General features: G+C 44.6%; 1 protein-coding gene across 2 annotated transcripts in view; it reads right to left on the reverse strand.

Moving 5' to 3' along the window:
• PLGRKT (plasminogen receptor with a C-terminal lysine) overlaps positions 1-21,664 on the reverse strand; it is a 41,156-nt gene continuing 19,492 nt past the window's right edge. The window contains exons 3-5 of one of the 2 annotated variants that reach the window (XM_074994091.1): positions 10,511-10,641; positions 9,106-9,215; positions 1-244 (exon numbers count right to left, since the gene is read on the reverse strand). In XM_074994091.1, the coding sequence (XP_074850192.1) occupies positions 123-244; positions 9,106-9,215; positions 10,511-10,641 (363 nt within the window). In that variant the 3' untranslated portion in view covers positions 1-122. The remainder of the gene's footprint in view (positions 245-9,105; positions 9,216-10,510; positions 10,642-21,664) is intronic. The other variant, XM_074994090.1, reaches the window with a different exon arrangement.

Consider the following 21,664-nt stretch of genomic DNA (forward strand, 5'->3'; position numbering starts at 1 on the left):
ATTAAATTCACTTTATTTTAAAAAAGATTTATGTTCTCAAAACTTTAATGATTTGACATACTTCAAGTCAGCAACATGATTGCAAACAATTCTGTGTTTTGAAATATTGAGTGGTTACTGTCTTATTTTTCTATGAAGAACTTGCTCTGAGCTCTTCTGGCTTTCTCAATGCTTTCAAAAGTGAGCACTCCTTTTGGCATTTCTAGCAAGGTGTTTTCCATATCAAGTATGTTCTCTGCTTCACCTTTTAAAAAAAAAAAAAAGATGAGTTATAAAAGTGTGATGATGCAGTTAAGGACAAAAAGCAGTTTTCAGAGAAACTGCATATGTTTTGTTTGAGGGCTTGAATAAAGAGTATTAGATGTTTACTCACATTTGGGCTGAAAAGAAAGGTTACTCACCTTAGTAACGGTGGTTCTTCGAGATGTGTCCCCGTGGGTGCTCCACATTAGGTGTCGGGCTCGCCCGGCGCCGCAGATCGGATCTTCCAAGCAGTTTCTGCCGGACCGCGCATGCGCCGGTGCGCGCCGCTCCCCCGCGCGCTCCCGGCCATGTGCGCGATCCGGTCCCCGCCAGTTCCTTGACCAACCGCCTCGGATGCTCCTGCAAAACACTAAACAGAGATCCGGAGCGGGGAGGATGGGCGGGTAGTGGAGCACCCACGGGGACACATCTCGAAGAACCACCGTTACTACGGTGAGTAACCTTTCTTTCTTCTTCGAGTGTCCCCGTGGGTGCTCCACATTAGGTGACTACCCAGCAGTAACCCAAGATAGGAGGTGGGTAATCGGATTATGTGCAGCTTGTCCCCGAGAGGACCGCTGCCAAGAGACGGGTATCCTCTTGGAATACCCTGTGAAGGGCGTAATGTTTGGCGAAGGTGTCACAGGATGACCAGGTCGCCACTCCGCAAATGTCTTTTAGCGCAACGCCCTTGAAAAAAGGCTGTTGATGCTGCCACCGCCCTAGTGGAATGAGCCCTGGGCGTGGCCAGTAAAGGAGTCTTTTTGAGTTTGTAGCACATTTTTATGCAAGATACGATGTGCTTAGAGATTCTCTGCGAAGAGAGACATTCTCCTTTTGATTTGGGAGCGATAGAGACTAGGAGCCTATCCGTTCTCCGGAAGGACTTGGTCCTGTCCATATAGAAAGCTAGCGCCTGCTCATGTCCAGGAGGTGTAGGCGCACCTCTTTGTTAGAGTTATGAGGCTTTGGATAAACAAGGGTAAACAATAGGTTCGTTAGTATGAAACTCAGAAAGAAACTTTAGGAACAAAGGCTGGATGCAGCCGTATGGTTACCGCCTCCTTGGAAAAACAGCGCAGAGCGGCGTTGCCATAACTGCCTCAAGCTCGCTCACCCTGCGAGCCGACGTGATTGCGAGAAGAAAGGTCGTCTTCATCATAAGGAGGCGGAGGGAAACCGTGGCCAAAGGCTCAAACGGTGGTCCCCTTTTCGCATTAAGCACCAGGTCCGAGTTCCACAGAGGTGGAAGCGGTTTCTGAGGGGGGTATAGGCTTACCAGCCCTTTGAAGAACCTGGTAACCATGGGATGGGCGAACACCGTGTGCCCTTCCTCTTCGTGTCTGAACACCGAAATGGCGGCCAGGTGGACCTGAAACGAGGATAGCGAGAGTCCTCCTCTCTTGAGGTCCAGTAAATACTCTAATATCACAGCCATAGGCACCGAAAGGGGGCTAGCTGTTTGGTAGAACACCATGCCGTAAAGCGAGTCCATTTCTGCTTGAAGGTCTTCCTGGTGGAAGTCCTCCTGCTACTTTCTAGGACTTGCTGCACTTCCTCCGTACATGTGCTCTCTAGGGAGCTGAGCCATGGATTAACCACGTTTGTAGTCGCAGGCTTTGGGGGTGCGGATGCACTATGGACCCCTGGGCTTGCGTGAGCAGATCCCGCGCCACCGGAGGGGACATCGGTGGCCGGTCCGACATGCGCAGGAATAGGGGGAACCATTGCTGTCGATCCCACGTTGGGACTATCGGGATCATTCAGGTTCCTTCCCTCCTGGCTTTCTGCAACACTTTGTGGATGAGCACTGTGGGAGGGAAAGCGTAAAGCAGGGGGCCCCTCCATGAGATCGCGAAGGCATCCCTCAGGGACCCCCGTCCCAGTCCTGCCCTGGAGCAGAATCGTGGGCACTTCTTGTTGTGCTGAGTAGCAAACAGGGTCTATCTGGGGAAAAACCCCATGCGTGGAAAAATCGGTTGCAGCAGATCGGGACGGATCTGCCACTCGTGCGTGAGTGCGAAACGCCTGCTCAGCTGGTCTGCCTTCACATTGCGAGCGCCTGGTAAGTACGAGGCTTTCAAGGTTACATTGTTGGCGATGCAGCAGTTCCACAACCGGACTGCTTCTACACATAAGGCACGGGACCGAGCTCCTCCTTGCCGATTTATATAAAACATGGTGGAGGTATCGTCTGTACTGATCCCGACTACCTTGCCTTTCAGTTGGTCTCGAAAGTGTCTGCAGGCGTTGAACACTGCTTTGAGCTCCAGTATATTTGTGTGCAGTGACTGCTCCATAGAGGACCACAGCCCTTGCGTCACCTCTTCGCCCATGTGTGCTCCCCACCCTATGAGGGGGGCATCTGTAGTAAGAAAAACCAATACGTGTGGTTGGTGGAAGGGTACCCTTGTAAGCAGGTTCTCGGGGTTTACCCACCATTGCAGGGATTTGCGCACCTCCGTTGTGGGCGACGCCATCCTGTGAACAGTGTGTGCTGCCGGTTTGTATACGCTCGCCAGCCAATGCTGCATGCTGCGCATGTGTAACCTGGCGTTCTGTTCTACGAAACGTTGCTGCTGCCATGTGGCCCAGCGGCTGTAAGCACGTCAGAACCGGCACCATAGGGCTGAAGGTGAAGCCTTGCGCGAAGGAGCCGATGGCCCGAAAGCGAGTCTCTGGTAGATACGCCCTCGCTGTAATAGAATTTATGCGTGCCCCTACGAACTCTATGTCCTGTGCGGGGTCTGTCTTTGATTTTGTCAGATTGATAAGCAGGCCGAGCGAAGAGAACGTGCCTGCTGTGACACATATTATGCGTAGTACCTCCTCCTTTGAGGCCCCTTTGAGTAGGCAGTCATTCAGATACTGGAATATAAATACCCCCTGTCCGTGCAGGTAGGCTGACACCACTGCCAAGGTCTTGGTGAAGACTCTGGGGGCTGAGGAGAGCCCAAACGGTAGGACCTTGTAAGTCAAGGGCTGCGAACCAATCTCCATCGTCTAGTGCCGTAAGGATGGAGGCGTTTGTGATCATCCGAAAACGTTGCTTGCGCAGGTACCGGTGAGGCCTCGAAAATCTAAGATGGACCTCCCCGTGAGGAAGTACCTCGAGTAGAACCCTCTCCCTTGCAGTTGCTCCGGCACTCTTTCCACTGCCCCTACGAGCATGAGATGGTGTACCTCCTGCTTGAGCCTCGCTACATGGGAGGTCTCCTGGAGGTGGGGCCCCGGGTGGAGGTCATGGCGGTGGGAGCAACTGGGAGGGGATGGCGTACCCCGTGGCTATGATCTCCAGCACCCATGTGTCTGTGGTGATCCTTTGCCACTGGTTATAAAATGGTCGGATGATGGCCTTGAGCACTGGTTTCGTGCCCTCTGGAAGCGAGTCCATGAGGGAGGTCAACCTAATGTGGTTGTTGAAATTATGGTTCGCTAGATGCGCTGCGTAATTTGCCATTGGCAACAGTAGCGTGGAGGAGGAGTAGACCTTTCTGCCCAACAGCTCTAGCTTTTTGGCATGTTTGTTTATTCCCCCACGTTGCGACGACTCCACCACCAAAGAATTTGGTTGTGGGTGGCTGAACAGGAACTCCATGCCCTTCGTGGGCACGAAGTATTTATTTATTTATTTATTTTCGCTCTTTTGTGGACAGGCGGAATAGTCGCAGGAGTCTGCCATATCATAGTGGCAGACTCCAAGATTGCGTCATCAGCGGTATTGCTATTTTGGAGGAGGCCGGAGGTCTCAGATTTTTGAGGAGCTTATGGTGTTGCTCTTGCACCTTTGCTGTCTGGAAGCCTTGCGTGAAGGCCACCCTCGTAAAACAGCTCTTGGAACTGTTTGAGATCGTCCGGAGGATGGACGCCCCCCGGGGCCGTAGCCTCATCCGGGGAGGAAAGCGAGGAACCGCTGGGGTACGTCTTTCTGGACCCTTCCGGTTCCTGCTGATGATGGTACACCCTCTCACTAGAGGTGTGCGAGGAAAAATCTCGGGGTTCCATAACCAGTCCCCCCTGAGATGCTTAAGTCTCTGTCCCCGGTCACAATTGCCCTCGGGGGTACGAGATCGTTCGTAGGGATCTTTCCCTAGTAGATTGCCGATGGTGTCTATGCCCTGCGTGGTAGGGGCGACCACGGCAGTATAAGCACTGGTCTTGGGAAGGTGACCTAGACCACTCCCTTGGTGCATACCCTTTGCGTCTGGGGGAGGGAGACCGTCGAGACCCTGGAGAGGTGGTCCCAGCCAGGGTGAGGCTGGTTGCAGAAATGGAGAAGGGGGCTCCGGGTAGGCCAAGGGGCGGGGGGGACCCCTGCCTTCTAGTTGGAGTCTGCAACATAGCGGAGGGCTGTGAGAAAGCAACTACACAGCCCTGTGCGGAGAGGGGCTGCAATGCCTCCTCTTGTGTGCAGTCTTCCCCCTCCCTTGAGGAGGTAACTCCGCCCCTGACATACAGGGGATCCCGGCCCCGTCCGCACCGAGTTCGGCACACTCGAAGTCGGTGCCGCATGTGTGGTGTCCTTCGGTGCCGGCAGGCTGCGTGCCTGCGCGCTCTGCACCGCCGGTTTTCCGGGGGTCGGTGGTACCGGCGCTTGTTTAGCCGCCGCCCTGCCTACGGTGCGGGGCGGCTGGCTGATTATTGAAGGGTGAGCCGCTTGCACGTGGCTCTCCGTGCCGCCGCCGATCAGCTGTTGCTGCGGCTGGGGGCTGCTCGCTCCTCCCGTCCCGCTCGTTGTTGCTGCCGGCAGGGATCGGGCTGGGGGGCATACAGGGCATTCCGGCGTCCACACCAAGCTCGGCACGCTCAAGGGCGGTGCCGCACGTGCGGTGTCCTCCAGTGCCGGCAGGCTACGTGCCTGCGCGCTCTGCACCGCCGGTTCCCCAGGGGTCGGTGCCGCTGCCCGCGGTGCCGCTGGTACCAGCGCTTGTTTAGCCGCCGCCCTGCCTGCGGTGCGGGGCGGCTGGCTGATTATCGGAGGCTGAGCTGCTTCCACGTGGCTCTCCGTGCCGCCGCCGATCAGCTGTTGCTGCGGCTGGGGGCTGCTCGCTCCTCCCGTCCCGCTCGCTGTTGCTGCCGGCAGGGATCGGGCTGGGGAGCATACAGGGGATTCCGGCCCCGTCTGCACCGAGCTCGGCACGCTCGAGGGCGATGCCGCATGTGCGGTGTCCTCCGGTGCCGGCAGGCTGCGTGCCTGTGCGCTCTGCACCGCCGGTTCCCCGGGGGTCGGTGCCGCTGCCTGCGGTGCCGCCGGTACCGGCGTTTGCTTAGCCGCCGCCCTGCCTGCGGTGCTGGGCGGCTGGCTGAGTATTGGAGGCTGAGCCGTTTCCACGTGGCTCTCCGTGCCGCCGCCGATCAGCTGTTGCTGCGGCTGGGGGCTGCTTGCTCCTCCCGTCCCGCTCGCTGTTGCTGCCGGCAGGGATCGGGCTGGAGATACTTTCCTCCGTTTCTGCGCTGATGGAGTGAGGGAGGCAGCTTTCCTTTTAAGGGCCCCGGAGGGTCCCTCCTGCTGCGGCCGCTCCGGCGCTTCTGGCTGGAGGGCCTTATCAAGAAGCAGCATTTTTTTTTTTTTTTTTTTTTTTCTCTCTTGTTTTAAAGCCTGAAGAGGACATTGTTGGTGAGTCTTTGAGTTTTTAAGTGGGTACTTAGCACCTTCTTTGTGCCGTTTTCCCCGTCCGATGGCCTGCCTTAGCAGGAGGGCTGATAGCCCTAGCTCCTGGCCTCCGGCGCTTGTTACTGGGACTGGCTGAGCTGTCCCTCTCCTAGCTTGTTCGTTGTTTTTTTTTTTTTTTTTTTTTTTTTTTTTTTTTTTTTAACAAAATAACAACCGGCTAGCTTATAGTAGCCTAAGTGCCTGAAAAAAACTTTAAGAAAAAACAGATAAAGTCGTTGAATACACTACTTGGCCTTAGCCTAGTTGGATTCCGTCTGCAGCCGATGGCGGTTAAGAGGAACTGGCGGGGACCGGATCGCGCACATGGCCGGGAGCGCGCGGGGGAGCGGCGCGCACCGGCGCATGCGCGGTCCGGCAGAAACTGCTTGGAAGATCCGATCTGCGGCGCCGGGCGAGCCCGACACCTAATGTGGAGCACCCACGGGGACACTCGAAGAAGAATTCTCCTTACCTTGTGTTTGGCTAAGACTAAATTCATTCCAAAAATTTCAGTCATTTCCTTAGTCAGAATAAGACTAAGGAAAAATGCTTTTTTTGCCCACGTTAAAAAATCTGGCAACCTTTTCCTTGAGAAGCTTTAGTGCTCCCATGTTTTGGAGCAAGGACATGACTAGCACGATGTCCTTTGTGTCAGAGATATGCTTTTCAGTCACAAATTGAAAAAGTGACAGGGCAGAAGAATCTGTTCCCACTGAAAACCCACAGGTTTTTTCCCAGAACCTGGAATTTACACCAAGATTCCTAAATGTCTGCAATCAGCAAACAGTGAAACTCACTGGTAAAAATGTCCTGTCCCCATCTAGGACAGTTCCACTTAGAGGAGAAATTACCCCTGCTTGCATTTATTCAGCTCAAGTGACAGATGTCTGTGCAGTAGATCTAAAGGGTCTAATCTGGCTGGTGCCACATGATGGAATTCCTATTTTCAGCTTGCTTTTTTAAATACCTAGGAAATTACACACAAAGTACTATGTTAAAAGAACATAAAGATACCAAACCCAAGTACTTAAAAGTTAAAAAATGCTTAACTTTAATTCAGCTTCTATGTGCCCAATACAGCCAAGACATAAGACACACACTTTATCCAGTCCCTCAGGCACAAACACCAACAATATCTCTATCAGGCATTCTTAAAATTACAATAACCACCTGTGAAAATGAAGAAACAGATCAACAGAGCCAGGCGGGTACCCAGCAATCACCAACTACAGGAGAGAACCCAACAAAGAAAGCAAAAGAATGCCACTGGCCATTACCTATGAGCCCCCAGCTAAAGCTCCTCAGGCCCTTTATCAGGGATCTACAACCTATCTTAGATGATCTTTTACTGTCACTGACCTTTGAAGACAGGCCAATTCTTAACAGTCCCCCAGCCTGAAACAAATAGTTGCCAGCTCTGTCCACAAATCTACCCAAGTAACACCATCATAGAACCTAACAACATCAGACATGCTATCAGGGGCTCAGTCACCTGTGCATCTACAAAGGTGATACATGCAATCACGTGCCAACAATGGTCCTCTGCCAGGTGTATTGTCCAAACCAGACTGTCTCTACACTGGAATAAATGGACACAAGTCAGACAGCAAGAATTGAAAAACCAGTAGGAGAGCACGGAGGTTGAAGTGTTCACTCAGTAACAGACCTGAAAGTTGCTATGGTTGAGCAGAAAAACTTCAAAAACAGACTGCAGTGTGAAACTGCAGAGTCACAATTCATATGTAAACTTGACACTATCATACTGGGTCTGAATAGAGACTTGGAGTGGCTAGCTCATCACAAAAGGTAGTTTTCCCCTTGCTGGTATTCTCACTTTATCATCGGTTCTTAGGAGTAGCCCACATCCACCCTGACTGAATTGGTCTCATTAGCTCTGGTTCTCCACACTGGAATGTAACACTCCCATCTTTGCATGTGTATATGTCCCCGACAAACTAAAATTTCTACTTCATGCATCTGACAGTGGTTCCAGCTCACAAAAGCTTCTGCCCAAATACATGGCAGTTTTAAAGAGCCACAGTACTCTTCATTGTTTTTGGTGAAACAGGCTAACGCTGCTGACTTCTAAAATGTATGACGGTGTCACAATTCGTATGTATAAGGGGGCCAAATTAAGGTGGAACTTGCAATCTTAAATCTGTTTTCTCCTAACTTTTGAGTGCTTGACTTTAGACATGTAACAATGTCCTTTTAAGCTAGTTTTGTGTGTAATTATATATGCTCAATGCTGATTAAAATTTAAAAACAAATCTTAATAGGAAAGTAATTTATATTCTGCATTAGAGGTTATTGCAATTGCTTCATATCAATGCATAACAGAAAGTTATGTAGACTGATCACGAAATTGTTTTCAGGGCTGTATAGTCTAAGGATCTGTGTTCTGAATCTAGGTAAAATATACACCAGTAGCTCCTCCCTGTCCTCCTTGAGTGCAGAAAAAGAGGCCAACCGTATGTATTGTTACTTTGAGTTACTTCTGATTGGCTGCATCATCAGGCATTTCACTAAGATGCGCATGATTAAGAGTAACTCACTGGGGATGTGAACCAGTACATTAAAGAACATAAGAATGGCTATACTGGGTCAGACCAAAGGTCCATCCAGCCCAGTAGCCTGTCTGCCGACAGTGGCCAGTGCCACATGCCCCAGACGGGGTGGACTGAAGACAATGATCAAGCAATTGGTCTCCTGTCATCCCTCTCCAGCCTCTGACAATCAGAGGCCAGGGACACCATTCCTACCCTTGGCTAACAGCCTTTTACAGACCTAACCTCCATGAATTTATCTAGGTCTTTCTTAAATTCTGATATAGTCTTAAAACATATACATATTTCAGAGAACTGAAGGGACCTTGAGAGGTCATCAAGTCCAGTCCCCTGCCTTCATAGCAGGGCCTGTCACCATGCCTGATTTTTTTTTTTTGTTTAAATCTAACCTGTCTCAGACCTTTGAAAAGCCCCTTCAAGGGCTGAACTCATGACCCTAGGTTTACAAGGCCAGTGCTCTAACCACTGAGCTATCCATCAGTGAGGAGGAGGGAAGGAGTAATGTAGTAATGAGCTTAGGCACTTGCCCATATTATAAAAGTAGTTAAGAAAGGCTCTGCCACAGCAAATTATAATGAAGAACAAGATAGTCCAAAGGATGCTAGGCTTGGTTACAAGTCTCAACCTTTTCCACATACATACCCTTCATTCTTTGCAGAAGTGTTCCATAGCCCATATCATACTGGTATGCAAGTATAAAGCTTAAGGGAACCATTGGAAGGAACAAACCTGGTTTCTTGTTTTTTATTGCTCTGTTCATGAAAAAGAAGAAAGACAGAAATAACTAAGATGAGCAGGAACCCAAAATCTTCACTAATCCACAAACAAGGATTTTAGCTACTCTAGAGACACAGCCAAATACGATTCAAAAGACTATTATTCTGTTTTATGCACATTTTAATCATTTATTTAACAAAAACAAAGATTGAAATGAGAGACATTTCTTGTGCTCCAGAAACGTTTATAGTGCCACTGCCTAGTGGTTCAGCAACTGACTAGTGGCTCTCTCTCAGGCCTTAACCTCTCTGTATGGTATCCTATGATTTTCCCACATGATGACTGCTCCTGGGGATTCAGCACCCTGTATATTGACTGCTTACCCAGCAGGTCTGACTAGACTGGGATACCTGAAGTTCTTTCCTTCAGGAGAGTGTGACCAGTGGATGAATAACGGGACAGAAAACAGACTTCTTAAATCAAAATACTGTTTATTCTGAACAGTAGAATAAAAGTGTAACAAAGGCTTATTCTGCCCTCAACTCCTAACCTCTGAAGTCTGGATTTATCTTCACTCTCAGAAACCTGTGCATCTCCATTCTTGAGGTGCAGTAGGCTTAATCCTTACAGGCTGTCTTGAACTTGCCTCCCCACAAACACCCGTGGGGAAAACCCCTGTATAAGTCAAATTTCACGCAAGTTGGGAGAGACAGGAACCTGGTGACAGCCTTGTTCCTGGATCCCCTGGGCTTGCAGGAGCCAGAAAACTGAGCAGCCCACCAGGGCTGAGAATTCAAAATTTAAGGATATTTACAGTAGGGTCTCAACATTTTCAAAGATTCCATATTTGGATTATATTCCATATTTGGAATCATTGCAAATGTTGATTTTTCATGAATACGGGGGGTGCCTGGGGCCCCAGGGGAGGTAGCAGCTCCCAGCGCTCCTGCTCAGGGTCCCTGGGGCAGTGGCCACTTTGCCGCTCGCGAATAATTGGATTCGCAAACATTAAGTTTGTGAATCCTAAGACCCTACTTTGTATGTTTTGGCATGCAATATTGACAATTTGCATTTTAACTGTTTAAAGCTTTAACTTTTTGAATCTGTCTGCTTTCATTAAATAATTATTGTCTAAGCTCCCCCATAACATCCCACAAGTGTGAAAAATTAAATAGATAAAAATAGAAAAATACTTAAAGAAAACATTGATATCAGTAGAAATGATAAAACAAATTAAATTCTGCCAAGCCTACTATGAAAAGGCAAGAAAAAGAATGAAAAATGAAAACTACTTTAACTTGAATTTTCTGGTAGATAATGAATGTCATACCCAGCTGTTAGACCTACAGCAGCAAGTCCAAAAAACACTCCAAAATATTTGAGGAATTCTCTTGTCCAAGCAATCTGCATAGCCATCTGTCTCTCTCGCATTTGATTCTGCATCAGCAGCTGTCTTTCCAGCTGAAGATAGGTGAAAAAGAAAAGAAAAATTAGACAAAACAAAACAATTCATAATTTGAAAATCTGAATAGATCTTTCAATCATCACAATCTGATTCTGGGAGACTCCTGGCAAAATCAACAGAGTTGGCAAACCAGTACCTCCTGGAAGATTGGGTACCTACCCCCAGTGTATCCCAGACTGAGTAGCCACAGGATACATGTACCTCTGGTTGAAAACCACTGGCGTAGGGAGCCTGAAACCCCTGACAGAATCTTGTCGGTAGGGGAAAAAAGAAAAGCAAGCTATAAGGTACTAAATCTATTACCGCTAAAAACTAACTATAAAAGTTCGATCACTAATTTAAGAGGGAACTGGAACAGGCATACAGTAAACTCTGTCTCTAGCTGAAGGCAGCTGAAAAGTAACCAAGGGTGGTTCTCCCATGTAGCCATATACAGTGTGAGATACAAGGACTTGCAGGTATCAGAGGGGCAGCCGTGTTAGCCTGTAGCTTCGAGAACAACAAAATGTCTTGTGGCACCTTATAGACTAACAGATATTTTGCATCTGATGAAGCCGGTCTTTGCCCACGAAAGCTTATGCTCCAAAATATCTGTTAGTCTATAAGGTGCCACAAGACTTTTTGTTGTTCTCAAGGACATGCAGGGTGCATGCATGGGCAGAATAAGCATTGCTACCAAAAATCTCCACTCAAAGGCACTGGAGTGTCTGCACACTTAAATTTGAGCACCAGCAAGGATTCTACTCAAAGAAGAATGACCCTTTCTGGAGAAAGGGAAAAAAAATAGATATATTCCACTTCATGTTCTTAGAAAGTTATGTTCCTTTATTATGCATCTAGTATATTAGAAGTTCTATTTTTATGTACTCTCTAATGTGAGAATGTTTTCATATTTTTTATAATTAGTTTCCCACCCGTTTAGTTATCTACATCACTATGGATGTATGCTGAACAGAACAATTTAACTTACATTTTTAATTATTTCCTTCCTTGTGTTAACTTTGTCATCCTACTTATATACTTGTAAGATGCCAACTAGTAGAATTAATTTGTTAAACATAATAAGGGACAGATTTAATTATATTTAATTGTACATAGGAAAAGCTCCATTCAGTCAAGTTTCACCAAATTGTTACATCTGGACAGTAAAAGGCTGGAAAAATTTCCTGAGCATTCATAATTTTCAGACCACTTTAAATTCAGAAGAGGTAATTATAGGGTCTCATACACCACTTAATAACAAAATAATTAGATTTAATTTTGATACTCATGAGATATTTACAACATGAGGTAAGCAGCAACAGGCTTGGCAAACTGTTGAGGGATGAAATGACTAACAAACTATATAAAATATTAATATAATTACCTCTAATTTCCTCTCAATTTGGTTATTTATGCAAAATGCACCTGGATGTGAAAAATACAGAAGTACCTTTTTGGTTTCTTGAACAATAAATAATCTACTCTCTTGAAATGCACAGTTCAATATATGAATTTTTAATTTGGAGTGGTGGGAGAAAGGAAGAGGATATGGTACATGAACATCCACTGAAGGCCTCCAAGCAGAAGTTTGCTAGGGAGTAGTTATTAGAAAAGCAGGTACTATCTAATTTGCAACAGCCAGTTAGTCAAAAGAAATTCATAAAGATTGAAAACTTCAAAGTGTAAACCAAATAAGGATCTTAACACCACTTTTAAAGATAAAAGTTATACTTGGACAGTGCATTTTAATCCATGTCCTGAAAAGAGGAAAACCAGATTACAAAATTATAGGCATAATGGTCAGATGACTATAAAGCTGTCATATTAAGTTTCAGAAGCCTGGAGTTATGTTGTGAGTCTACCAGTATTTGAGTTATAAAGCTATCATTTTCCATAAACTAAAAAAGAGTGGCTCTCAGCTACCATACCCTTTCAGGAGTCTGATTTGTGTACGTACAAGTTTCACCACACAATACCCCTCTCTGCCACAAGCATTGTAGCCCCCAGCAGCTGCAAGGTGGGAGCTGCCTCCCAAGGAGCCCTTGAGCTGGCTGGCAGTGCGATGCTGGTTGGCAGGTCCTACGGGGGTAAGCGGAGAGGCAGGATGCAGGGAAGTAAGGTCCCCAACAGACTCAACTTCTGTTAATATAAAAAATGTGTAAGTTGAGTCCATGCAAAGTGGGGGTCTACTGTATAAAGAATTCAGTTAGGCGTATTATTGTAGTTAATGTGGTGCTAATAGTTCTGAGGTACCTCAAAAACAAAAAGGTACTTTTATCAGTTGCTACTTTGCAAGGAAGCTTACAACTTTAGAAAATCAGAGATACAGACCATTAAATCCCAGTTTAGCATATTCCGTCTAGTGCCACTGGGCCTCACGGGTATAATCACATATTTATCTAAATGGAGGTTTCTCAAGAAATTGCTCCCAGCCTGAATGCATGTTTTGGCAGTGGCTAACAGCGTTATGTCAGCTGTGTCTGCCTCATCTTCTGAGTCCTGTAAAGCTGTGTTGGTGATTATCTGTTCCTCATTTATGATGGCCTTGAGCTGGGGAATGTTTCTCTTCTGGAAGATCCTCTGAGTTCCTGTAGTTTGCCATAGTTACAATTTGCCAAGAGGGCAGGATAGTTGACAACGCTGAAGTGAAGCGTAGTTGAGGAGTATATTTTACAACCAAAAAGGTCTAGCTTTTTCTGTTCCTTGTCTTGTGGTATTGGGCAGAACTGGGGTTGCTTGCTACAGTGACTGGCCATTTCCACCATGAGGGAGTTAGACTATAGGTGGGAGAAAAAGTCCATCCCTTTAACTGGGATAGGTATTTTCTGTCAGCCTTTTCCTGGTAAGCAGTGTTGATGCAGGTGTCTGGCATATGGTCTCTGAAGGCTCCATTATGGCTTTATGGGAAGAACAACGTTGGCTATGGTAGATGTTCGGAAAATTTGAAGCAATTTCTTCTATTCCTTGTGCACTTCTTCTAATGTGATCTCCTGGCTGGCTGCTCACTCTTTGGAAGAGTTTTTTAACTGCTTTGGGTATTCAGAGATCATTGGAGTAGGTGGTATAATAGCCTCATCCAATGAGGAGGATGAATTATGGGCACATAAAGTGTCTTCCCGAATGAATTTCTGAAATTGCCTTTTCTTATTGTATCCCTTGCTTAGGAACTACAAATATTGCCCTGCTTGATGAAAGTGAAGGTGATTGATTTCCCATCTGGCTGGGATGGAAGATCTGGTGTAGCAGGCTCTATATGAAGCCCACTGATCTCACTGAGGCCGCTGCACTGGGAAGGGTGATGGTGGACAGAGCCAGGATCGTCTATACCATTCGTGAATCTGTCCAGAGTGATGTTTGGTTCTAGCAGACTTCCATGAAGGTCTCCTTCTGTGTTGGTGAGGAGCGTTGAGAGGAGAAATGATGAGGTACAGAGCACTCTCTCTCTTTGCTGTATAGGGAGTGAGACGTGGAATAAGTGGAGGGCTGTTCCATTCTTTGGTGTCAAATAGCTGTGACTGTAATACCAAAGAGACTACTATGTTCTCCTCCCCCCACCCTCCCCACCATACAAAAGTTGTGCTGGTGCCACTGTGGCAGATACTTCATTGATACTACAGTCAGCATTCATGGGAGTAGCTCGTGCCATTTTAGGTCTGTGTTTTGTTGATGATGAACGAGTTGGTGCTGGTGGCAGCAGCATGAACATCAGAACTGCTTTCTGCACTGGATTGTGCATGAGGGTCATGGAAGAAACATGGCATCTCTATTTCAAGTTGGTATGTCAGGGGTCGGGAGAAGGACCTGAAGAGATGGTGCCTGAGATGTCCAAGGCCTCATAGGTGCTCTCTCAGTGGGCTAGGTTCCAAGGCTAAGGACACTCCTCTGAGCGTTCCCAACCTTTTCAGGAATGCAGCACATGTCAATGAGACAAACAATTCCATGGCGCACACATGCAATTTTTTCAGCTGAATCGATTGCTCATAAATGTCACATTTACTTATATTTGCTATGGTTACAGTCTTTCTAGAAAAATGTGCAACACAGTAGTGCATACAATAATGATCAAATGCATTAATGTTTCAGACTAACATTTTTTGGAACATAACCTTTTGTGGGCAAAGACCCACTTCATTGGATGCTCCTGGGTGCCATTTGCAGCCAAGGACAGTTGAGATGGAACTGAATGGGTCAGGTCAATCACACACTATGAGTACAGCTCCATGAGACAGCTACTGCTTACACATGCCCCAATCAGCCAGTGCTGCCTAAAATCTGCAAACTCTGGTGCAGGGATGCACTGGAATCTGAAGTGGGAACACCCACCAGGACACTACTGAAAAAAGAAGAGTAAGATCTTATGTTGATTTTGAAATGAAAAGAAGAAAATTTTAAAAATCATTTTAAAGATTAAATTCATTATTAGGAAATGTATAATTCCAGATTTCAGTTTGATGGTTCAAGTCTTTAATTTATGAATTTTTATTCTGACAAAATTTTATTAATATCAATTAAAATTCCTGCTTTGTAATACTCTTGAAGGAGCTATTAAAATGAATTTTCTACTTTAATGTAAACATATTCATTAGTTACCTTATATTCTGGATGAGAGAAACTCTAAGGATAGTCCAACATTTGTAGTCTGAAACATGTAAACAACTCACAGTACAAAGAAATCAATTTGAAAATAATAACTACTGGTGGGGTGCGGGGAAGGGCAGTCAGTGCCTGTGAAACAGATAACGTTTTTAATTAGGCAGGGGATAATTATCCTTATTTCCATTGAATTTTTCTTAAGACAGTCATAACTATGTCATCCCTGAAGACATTACTTAGACTGGTGTTTCATGGATTAAAATCTTGTGGGAGAACAGTCTCATCTATAATAATTTAATCCATTTTGACAATCTGCTAGGAATAAACAGCACTCTCTTGCTCAGAAGCTGAGCAATAATAAATAGTCTGGAAGTTACCAATAATTTAGATTTTGTTGTTTTCTGCTGTAGAGCTTGAAAATTTGATGAAAGAAAGACATCTAAACTTGTCTAGTCTTTAGCTTGCAGTTCCCTTTCAGAAAATCTAAAGATAGTGTTTATCAAAAGTATTTGAGTCTTATATTCCGCTCTCGTGGTGTGCAGTGGGGAGGAAAAGGCAGGAAGAAGAAATATACAAAAGACCATGAGAAGTGAGAAGCAGAGTCAAAGCAGAATTATGCATCCCCACCTTCCCTGACCTTGTGACAAGCCTCTTTTGAGCACTATGTTTGTATAGTTTTGCAAGTCTGAATAGTATTTTGGTACAAAGGAAGAGTAGCTACCCTATACGTTATGCCTCTGGTCAGCAACCTTTCCAAGGTGGAGTGCTGAAATTTGATCTTTTTACCTCTATGTATAGGGTCTGATTGCTGATGATACTTTTTAATGTCACGAATAGTCCTACTTATAAGAGCTTCATTAATAAATTAAGATGCAAAGATTTACTGCTTGGACACTGGGGAGAACTTACTCTTTAACAGGTCAAAATGGGGCATGGAAACATTAAATACAAATTCATTGTTAGGACAATTATGAGTTTTGAATGCTTGGCAGTGCTATTCTTATATTTGTATCATAGCAGAATGAATAAAACCCCTTCTTTAATTGTCGTCTTAAAAAGAAATACATTTACATTTCAAAAGTATCACAATCTGTATATCCACTTCAAATTAATCTTTTGATTTTATCTAAGGGTCAGTCCACTTCACTTATTAGCCATAATTAGCTGGCAGTTTTGCTTATTTGACTTTAATAATTTACTTTGATCTGCCTGTTTTCACTTCTAATCACAAATACTTTCAACACTTCACAGAAAACACTTTTATCATCAAGCCCAGTATAAATAATTGTTACAGGAGAAAGAGGGCAACCACTGTACATCTCTGTCTTTTACTGATAAGAGGACTGATCATATGAGCGTTCTCTGTGTGAAACTTTTATAAAGAGTAAAACATTTATTTTTCCAGTTTGCTCCCTTTTGGAGGCTGGGTTCTGAAATGCTGTGAATGGCCCAATAGCTGAGCCTTCTCAGAGCTGAGCTGATATAGTGTGTGTGCTGCTCTGTTAGGGTGTATTAGCCCCAACTCTGTGCGTTGACAGAGGGAGATCAGAGATTCTGTCCCAGCAGGATAGGATGGTGGGGTATCCCAGAAGAAAGATTGGCAGGCTCAGTGGCATAACCAGCACATCAGGTGACAAACCCAAGGGAACCCCTGTGACCCAAACACATCAAATACACATCCCAAAATTCACATATGAACACCATTCTGTGCCCCTGTAGTGTGTTTCATGCACAGTTTTTTAAGATGTGGCCCTAAATGACTATGATTTGTTACATCATCTGTAAGTGTGCCGCAGACCACGGAGTGGAAACTAAGAGTCCTGGCTCAGAAACGTGCATAAAAATTAGTTATGAATATTCTCCAGAGAATAATTATAGGAACCAAGTGAAAGGAAAACATCAATATTACCCATTTGTACAAAAGACAAAAACAGATTAAGTTAAAAACAAAATTATAAGTTGTCATAGAACAGTTACCAAGTAATTATTTCAACACATTGGTACCAAGAGTCAGGATTCCAGATCACAAGTAGCAAAGTAATTTTTTAAAAAAGCTTTATGGTTTATATTGCAGGTTTCCCTAGCCTGCTTGCAAAAACATTCTTCATCTGAGTACATTACAAACTGTAAGAAATAGAGCAATTATAGTTACAACTGCTCTATAAAAATGATACTCCATATAAAAAACTTGACTAACATACTTTAGATAAACTTGACTAAAACCTAAAAGTTAGTTGTTGTGATTATTGTATGTATTTTTGTAAAAAGGACACCTATTTCACAATACCAATTAAAAGTTAAGGCACAACACTTTACTGAAAGAAATCCTTTATAGTCTTGTTGCATCTAAACCACTTGTTGAAAAACCTACACAATAAACACATATAAAGTATAACTCGTGAGAGACTCATCCAACTTCACTATTATACAGGATATAGTCTCTTGCCAATGGCTTCATTTCTGCACTGAGCCTTTAAGATGCACTATGTACAATGTGTAACCTAGAATATAGATGTAGGGGAAAAGACGGCTTTATACCAGATTTTGAATTCCCCATATAGGCTATTTGAGCCCCCACAGCAGACTACAGCATAAGTTAGAGCAGCACATGGCTGCTCTAATTTATGTTAGCCCAGAATTCTCTCAGTACCATGTACTATGGCATTGCCCCTTTTTGCCCTGGAACTTGGAAGGGGTAGGCAGTGTATAACAACTCACAGTTGGACCAACAGACTGCTTCTCCAAACAACAGCTCCTATACCAGACGTGTCTGACACATGGCCTGTGGGCCACATTCTGGCCCACGGGACCTTTTCAACTGGCCTGCGGAGTCAGCAGCAGTGCCATTTTGAAAACCAGCTATGTGGATCTGAGTCTCATGTGGCTCTTTAAGGAGCCATTTGCAGCTTCTGCCACTGCCGCCACTCACTCCTCCTCCAGCTCCCTGCCCTGCTGCACTGAAAGAGTAAACTCAATTCAACTTGTTTAAATGGCGGGCAGGAGGGATGCAGCCATTAAATCAATTGAGTCCCATTATCTCAGCATGGCAGTGCAGACAGCTGCATGTGCTGCAGGTGTGGGGGAGTGAGTAGGAGCACTGCGGGGGGAACTGTGCACCCATGCTGAGGAGATGGTGGTGGCCTGGCAAAGATGCAGCAGGGGACAGCAGTACTTGGAGCTCCTATGTAAACTGAGTTAGTCCTGGGTTGGTGGCTGTGAGGGGTTAAGCCTGGGAGTGGGTTTGGGGCTATTTTGCATTCAGCCCCAAGACCATGTAAAAAATTGCCATGTGCCCCCCTTCCCTGGATGGAAAAAAGCTCAGACACTCCGTCCTATACAATATGCTCCCTAGGTGATATCACAGCATCACAGAATAGTAGAACTGGAAGGGACCTCAAGAGATCAAGTCCAGTCCTCTGCCCTCATGGCATGAGCAAGCACCATCTATATCATCCATGTTAGATATTAATTCAACCTGTTCTGAAATATCTCCAATGATGGAGATTCTACAGCCACCCAAGGGCTATGTCTGCACTGGCACAAAACTGCAAAATGGCCATGCTAGCAGTGGGAGCAAGGAACAGAATCTGTCTCTACATTTCTAACATATATTTGAAGGCGCTCCAATCCCCTCTCTGGTCTTGAATTAGAGAACAGTCGCCGCTTTACAATTAGGAGAGAATGGAAACTCAAAGTCCAGTTTTAGTCCTCTTAAATTCAGTCCTCTTCCTTCCACCCCCAAAATTAGGTCTGGGTCCAAAGAACTTTTTAAAAAAAATCTTAAGACATTTGAAAAAAAACTGAAAAGGAGTCCATAAGTTCTGGCACTAAGCACCATTCACCAACTTCAGCTTCAGGAACCCCCTTCTTCCTCAAAATTTTGCTGTGCCTATATGCTAATGAGGCATGGAAAATTTGCATACATGCCTCATTAGCATCCTCCAGATATCTCATTAGCGTGCCACTTCCAGAAGAGGCGGCACATGGAGATAGAGCCAATCTGTAACGGGATGAAGAAACTCATTCCCCAAAATTTGAGATAGAAAGGGATTCCTGAAGGAGGGTTTCCTTCTGGAAGATCCCAGCGGGCTGCGCGTCTGCACATGTTCTCTGGAGTCTGGAAGAGCTTCTTCCGGACTCTGAACCACGTGCCGATATGTTAATGAGGCACAGAAAATTTGCATACATGCCTCATTAGCATCTTCCGGATGGCTCATTAGCGTGCCACTTCAGGAAGAAGTGGCACATGGAGACACAGCCATTGTGTCTTCCTCATTTATATCTGTTAAAAGGAGTGCTGTAGTCCTCCTTGCTGGTGCGCACACATATAAAGTGGGTCAAAACGGAGAAGGATTCAGAGATAGCATTAAAACTCATTATAAGGTTTAGTTTTAAATCTGGTCTTTTGGTTTTAAATCTCTCTTAAGAGTATAGCTTGGACAGAGTATATTAAATATACTGTAACAATTTTTAATACTGTTCATCTTATAATTTTTAGTTCATCTTCTAGCTATGTAGAAGAATAGTTAAAAATGGCTAGCATATAGCAACACATCCTGCTCTCATTGAAGCTATGAGCAAAACTCATTTAGGAGGACTGGACTTTTAAAATGTGAGACATTCCAGGAAAATTCTGAGTGCTGAAAGCAGCAGCACTGATGATTGCTTAGGCAGAACTGTTTACTTTTAGTAACTAAATAATGTCTCTGAAGGTAGCATTTTTCTTTTTTGTAAGTTGGCCTTTGTTGGACAATAGTCTCAGAGAGGGAGCCCTGTTAGTCTGTATCTTCACAAAACAAAAAAAGCAGTCCAGTAGCACTTCTTCAGAAGTGAGTCTGTCTCACAAAAACTCATCACCTAATAAATAATATTATTAGTCTTTACAGTGCTACAGGACTGCTATTTTTGTTTTGTTGGACAAGAGTAGCATCATAATTTTAAATGAAACTGACTTCTCAATATCAAAGTGGGGACAGACTTTATATGCATATAGTGTCCTCTGTGGAGAATATTATCCTTTTGTTTTCGAAGGAGTGCACTTTCCTCATCAAAGCATAGTACTGTGATTACTTTTCTGCAGCAAGGAGACCATCAGTACTCCCTGTAAAGTACATTTGCTTTCTACAGGTCCTTTCTAACCGTGTTACGACATGCACATTCTACAGAATTGTCTGAGCCAAATTCTGTAGTGATAATAACAATAGCATAAACCGGTCACAAAATAGACACGTGATAAGACATGCAATTTGAACTTATGTGGTTTTACTGTTGGACCCTGCTTATCTTCTCTCCTATTACTTTTCCTGTGGTGTCCCACTCCACATATTTTGTACATCCAGGACATGCAAAATTGGTGCATATTACACTATTTTGACTTACACCTTTTTTCTGATCAACTTTCACCACCGCTTATATCACTGCTCGATTTTGTCCTGATGGAACCTCCCCCTTTACCTGACTCCACACACACGCACACTGTGAACACTAGGTTATACTGACTCCACTGCCGAAGTTCTTGATTTATGAAAATGAACTGAAATAAAGTCTTCTGCTGCAATCAGTTTTTTCTACGTTCCTTCCAGTTTTAAGCAAGCCAAAATTAATAAAGTCCTTTGCCTCTCTGCATAAAACAAACGCACTTCCTTATAGACATGCAGCATACAATCCTCCTAGCAAAAATGCTTTTTTTCTAATGAGATAGATGGTTGAAACATTCCTTGACACAGTTATATCATTCATCCTTTTAGATGGTATTTGGTAAACACAAACTGATGAGAAAATTTCCTAAATTACAGCACACATCACTACCTGGGGAGAAAAACAGTTGTTCTTGTTGTTTCAATAAAGATGCATTAAAAATACCATAAACATTACTACAGTGTCTTATGTCAGACATGCAAATATAATGATTATCCTCAGGTCCTGCCCTAGTGAAAGAAGGGTGGTAGACAGAGAGAGAATATTGAAGCTTTACTGTATATAGCAGAAATGCAGCAATTGTTTGCAGTGAATTTTATTTTGCTAAAATCAGAAGATGGAAACAAATTTTAGGCTAATTTTCAAAGAAAAACAAGAAAAAACTGTAAGTTTGATGTATTTTCGAACCATTTGAAGATATGATAAAAGTCTAAGATGATTACAAGACCTTATTTTCTCATGTAGTTTCAGGAAAGCATGATCATTTTTATATTCCACAACAAATTTGGAAGCCTGGAACTTCCAAAGAAGAAGTCATCACAAGAAAGAGTTGATCACACACAAATCAATAAAAAAGCCTTAGCTAAATTCTTGCTAAAGTGCATATCAGCTCGCTCTTTGATGATAAAATCAGTGAACACGATGGCACATTAAAAGATCTGATTCTGCTGAAGAAGTTCACTGGCATTTTCCTCTGCCTGCACCCAAGTAGAACCACACATCTACCTCCTGAAAAACCCATTTAAT

Source organism: Carettochelys insculpta, chromosome 5, assembly GCF_033958435.1.
Source record: "Carettochelys insculpta isolate YL-2023 chromosome 5, ASM3395843v1, whole genome shotgun sequence".
Lineage (NCBI taxonomy): Eukaryota > Metazoa > Chordata > Testudines > Carettochelyidae > Carettochelys > Carettochelys insculpta.